Source organism: Azolla caroliniana, unplaced genomic scaffold (assembly GCF_043228905.1).
Source record: "Azolla caroliniana isolate FFs.n. ecotype wild unplaced genomic scaffold, voAzoCaro1.0.p SCAF_1102, whole genome shotgun sequence".
Classification (NCBI taxonomy): Eukaryota; Viridiplantae; Streptophyta; class Polypodiopsida; order Salviniales; family Salviniaceae; genus Azolla; species Azolla caroliniana.
The window spans coordinates 1-4,751 of NW_028231537.1; the positions used below are offsets into that span (position 1 = coordinate 1).

Here is a 4,751-nt window from a genome sequence, read left to right on the forward strand (position 1 = left end):
AAATGGCAACCGCGCTAAACATGCTGCATATGCTTGTTCTAACATACTTGGAGCCTTGGGTTTTGTAAACAATAATTTTGATAACGTCAGAATGATGCTCCTTTTTTTGTTAAAATGTGAATCCATTCACCGAAAAAAGAACTTCCATGCTTCTCGTACGTTAGAAGATCCATCTGCAAATTCTGCTACAAGATGAGCCCCCAGTAAACCTGGCAGAAAAAGAAACAACTAAAAATATTATAACCATTTCATATAAAACCATGCAACCAAAATATGCACAATATGTTTGTTCCATGGTAACAATTAAGCCTTCGCAGATTAACTGAACGACCTGCTAATGGTGATAGCATGTGAACCTTATGTTACAATCACAGCTAAAACAAATCTGTTCCATTTTCTTTATGGGAATCCTCGATCACAGCTGAAATTTTGGTGATAGTGTTTTCTTCATGCAGATCATCTCCTTGTTATCCTCTAGTCTGAATATTTCTAGTCTTCAGACAGATATATTGACTTGATGCCAGATGGGCATCTCTTATAGTCAGCTTTTGCGGGCTCTTCTTTGTACTGAAAACAAATCTAGTGCTCCTTTCCTTTTGGTATAAAAACATGCAACCAAAATATGCACAATATGTTTGTTTCACGGTAACAATTAAGCCATCTAGTGCTCATTTCCTTTTAATAAGCATTTGAAGTTCTTAAATTCCTTTTCTTTGAATGTTCCGTACTCTTTGAAGTTCTTATATCACGTCTCTTTGTAATGTATTCTGGGTTTTGCCCTAACACATGTTTCAAATCTTAAAAAGACTGCTATAATAACATCATTTTTTGCACCTCAATAATAAGGTTTCCCACCAGTAATATATTACTATAACTTAGAATATATGAAAACTAAAAGAGCATACCATCTTCTTCCACAACATGTTTGAATGCACGGGTTCCTCCACCAACACCAAAGTAGTGCTTTTTGCCAGCCAAATATGCAATACCATATGGTGGCCGAAGGCACTGCAAGATTCAACACATTCATGGATCTCAGAAATGGCTAACGCAAGACCTACAAATATCTCTAAAATTGAAAATCAGAAAACAGTGCTGACTTTTATTTTTTTCGCAAATGCCAGTGCCAAAAATTCACGCAAACATTGCCAAATGTACTAGAAAAGTTTGTCTTTCTAGTTCCTTGATCTTGCTCTTAGAAAGACAAACTTTTCTAGTACATTTGGCAATGTTTGCGTGAATTTTTGGCACTGGCATTTGCGAAAAAAATAAAAAATAAAAGTCAGCATGGTTTTGGAATATAGATCCTTAAAAAGAGAAACTTCAAGGAATATAGATTTGGAATACCTTCATTATAAGTGCATATAGCTTTGGTAAAGCTGCTATCGAATAGACAGTTTCTGACATCAGAATGATGTCATAACCACCTTCCAAAGCACCAGCGTCATCTGTGGCCCTCTCACATGCTCGGCTGCTAGATAATTTCCTCGCATGTCTTTTTGGCAAAGACGTATTGGGGTTTGTACTATCATGTTTCTCAATGACGTCTTGAGTAGAACCTTCTTGTAAGCGTTCTGCTTCTTGGCTGACACCATTCTGTGTGCCTGTGCTGATGCCTATCTCATCAAGGGGCCCTGGATCAAATATTGAAAGCAAACTCTCCATCTGACTCCAATCTCCAGCATAATAGTGTATATCAGGTGTCAGTTGTTTCGCCTTGTTTGGAGCTTGACCACATTCACCTTGATGAATTTGTCGAACATGAACCAGATTCTCGGTCACATTCCGGATTGTTAAGCTTCGTAAAACCTCAACATTAAAATCCTGGAAGTGTACGGTTGATGCTCCCTGGGCAAAACAGAGATGAAAATGAGCTCTACGTCCTTGAACAAGTGTATTCTCTTGAAGACAACATTAAGGAAGTGCAAAATAATGTGTGGATCGTGGGTGAGAAAGACAGAAAGATTATATTAACATCTCTAGAGACCCAAAAATCTAGATATTAAATGATATTGAATCCAAAGCTCTGTGAAATGAAATTGAATACAGAAAGAAAGAACGACCAAATTTACGTCCACAGAATACCTTCGAGGTATATGAGACCAAAACTAATAATACACTTTGAGAGAGAGAGAAAGTGAAACATTCTACATCTTTGGTAACAGAGATTTTTATCAGTAATTTAATCTTTCAACTAACATTAAGGTTTCCTAACAGTAACATAATGCATTGCCAAAAAAAGCTATGCCTTTTACGATAACAGAGAAAAAAACATGTTTTTCACAATGAGAGAGAGAGAGAGAGACCTTAAGGCAGGCATATATTCCAGGTAGACCATGACCACACCCAAGCTGATTTCATGCACAGCAAAAATTTAGTGATTCCGAAAAAGAAATACACAATATATAACTTTTCACTGGGAAATAGCACTAATACTGACTTCTAACACACGCTTTCCTCTGAATGACAGCCTTCCATCTTTGATTTCATCTTGCAGAATGTTTACGAGGTCAGCTGTGCACTCCCACAACTTTAAGCCCCCTGTGAAATAACATGTTTTTCAGAAATTGAATGAATCAAGACCCCAAAAATAAATCACAGATGTCAACAGCCCTAGAAGAATACCTTCATATTTTCCTGGAACAAGATCAGTGTTCCCTACACCAAGTATCTCAGTTGAATTGACCCGACCCTACAGCAGTTTCAAATTATCATACAATCATGCTTATATTTTCACGAAACATGAGCACCAATGAAAATTGTGAATTGTGCAGATGACAAGGAACATTGATTGAGACAGTGGAGGAAAATTACTCATGCACTCTTGATCCAATGTTGTTGGGTATCAAGCATGTTAGACAAGTGCTTATTGCATGGTGTGTTTGTGAAGACCTATAAATAGGAATTCCTTCTTTGCAATTGAACACTGAAGAAGATAAAACCATTTGAGGGGGAAAATGAGTGATTGTGAAGAGCTTAGCAAATAGCTAAGACTGAGTGAGTGTAAAAACCACAGTTTTTAAAGCTAAGTAAGGTTGAGAGTAAATTAAGAGTATTTTCACATATTCCTCTTGTAATCTTCTCAGTGAAGTTGAGAGTAAATTAAGAGTATTTTCACATATTCCTCTTGTAATCTTCTCAGTGAAAATGGTAGACAGAGGCAATCTTTGAACCACGTAAATTTCTCATGTCCTTGCTTTCATTTTGTTTTCAATTGCTTTTAGTTCCATATCAACTTGGCCAACAGTATCATAATTATACCCTTTGGCCCAACAAAACTCCATTGGGATTACTGGACCTAGAGAGCCAAGCACAAATATTAAGCATGAATTTGTCATTCAACATAAATATGACTTCTTTGTGGAAAAAATGACCTATGACGAAGCCATCAAAATCCTTATATTTTTATAGTAATATTTTTCATTGCAATATACCACTACCTTTGAATGTGCTCAAGTCTGCCTTCACTTTTGAGATTCAATAATTGTCTGGAATTGGTTTGCAAACAGGGAGAGAAATAGCTAACATCTACAACAATGCACTGATGACAAGACGATCTATAGGTGCACTCTATATCACAAGTTTTCATAATATTAAGAATCGAAAATATACCTTCAACAAGACAAGTCCACCCTGTAAGTTGATGGGCTCAGTTGCAAAGGACTTGGAATTCACCACCTAAAAAAGTAATCAAAGAATTTATGAATTAAATGAATGTGAACGATTCACAAATTGAGAACCCTGAAAAACTCATATGCATACACACACACACACACACACACATATGTATGTATTATACATAAATATACATATATGTATACTTATTGGACAGATATTTACAGATATGCATACATACACTCATGTGTGTATAGCTGAAGGACGTGTATTGACTTATTAATCTATATGCATAAAAATGTGCACGACATATATGTGTATGCATATAAACATATAAACACGCATACTCGTATGTATGTCTACATGTTTAGCTTAAATTTTTTGATGTTATTCAATCAAATACGCCAGAGAAATTCACACCATGATTCGTGTCATACCAGGATTGAAGCTAAACAGGAAGAAAGAAAACTAGAAAAACAAAATATACACGCCAATTTTGAAGGAAAGAAGAAACGGATAAGGTATGGTAGGAAGCATGAATCGCTTACATCTGAAGGAAAAACCTCCATAGCAGGAGGGAAAGAGTTGTGTCCTTCTTCTTCATCCTCTCCGCCGTCTTCTTGTTTTCTCTTTTGTTTGTGTAGCTGCTGCTGCTGCTGCTGCTGTTGCGTAGCGAGGCATTGACTCTTGTCGCCGCTATTACTGAGATTAAGACAGCTATGGGGGCCAGGCAAGCAGGAAAACAGAGAGTGAGACTTCATAGCTCAAGAAATGCAATCCTTCACCTCTGCCGATGAGGCCTCAGCCACTTTATCTGTGTGAGTTTTGAGATCAAATGGGTTTTCTCGCATTTGTTCACGAAATTCCTCCCTGCAGGCGTGACGAAAGTTACTACATGATCATCATCTGACAGAAACAGAGACAGAAGACCGACATTTCTTCTTCTTCTTCTTCTTCTTCTTCTTCTTTTCTTCTTCTTCTACTTCTAGAATGCTTAGGGCCAGAAAAGAGCACTAACATTTTTACGTAGAAATGGGAATTTACCCAAATACCCCTCCATCCTCTCAAGTTTCAGGAAATTGCAAAAAATACCCCTCCTCTCTCTTTGTCTTTATCATAGTTTCCTTAATTCTTAC

At 36.9% G+C, this 4,751-nt stretch overlaps 1 protein-coding gene across 1 annotated transcript; it reads right to left on the reverse strand.

The window, feature by feature from the left end:
- Window positions 1-112: 112 nt before the first annotated feature.
- On the reverse strand, window positions 113-4,537 carry LOC147847378 (uncharacterized). Its single transcript, XM_087339268.1, has 8 exons — window positions 4,164-4,537; window positions 3,613-3,678; window positions 2,626-2,692; window positions 2,441-2,541; window positions 2,307-2,351; window positions 1,348-1,848; window positions 906-1,008; window positions 113-209 (listed from the first exon to the last, which is right to left on the reverse strand). Exons 1-8 carry the CDS (start codon window positions 4,374-4,376, stop codon window positions 127-129), a joined length of 1,179 nt encoding a protein of 392 aa, XP_087195394.1. The 5' UTR covers window positions 4,377-4,537; the 3' UTR covers window positions 113-126.
- Between the last annotated feature and the right edge of the window lie 214 nt (window positions 4,538-4,751).

Coding starts and splice junctions, on each gene's coding strand:
- LOC147847378 (XM_087339268.1), bottom strand. CDS start 4,376: ATGAAGTCTCACTCTCTGTTTTCCTGCTTGCCTGGCCCCCATAGCTGT. Junction 1,849..2,306: donor GAATATATGCCTGCCTTAAG/GTCTCTCTCTCT, acceptor TGTTTTGCCCAG/GGAGCATCAACCGTACACTT. Junction 210..905: donor ACATGTTGTGGAAGAAGATG/GTATGCTCTTTT, acceptor TTTTTCTGCCAG/GTTTACTGGGGGCTCATCTT.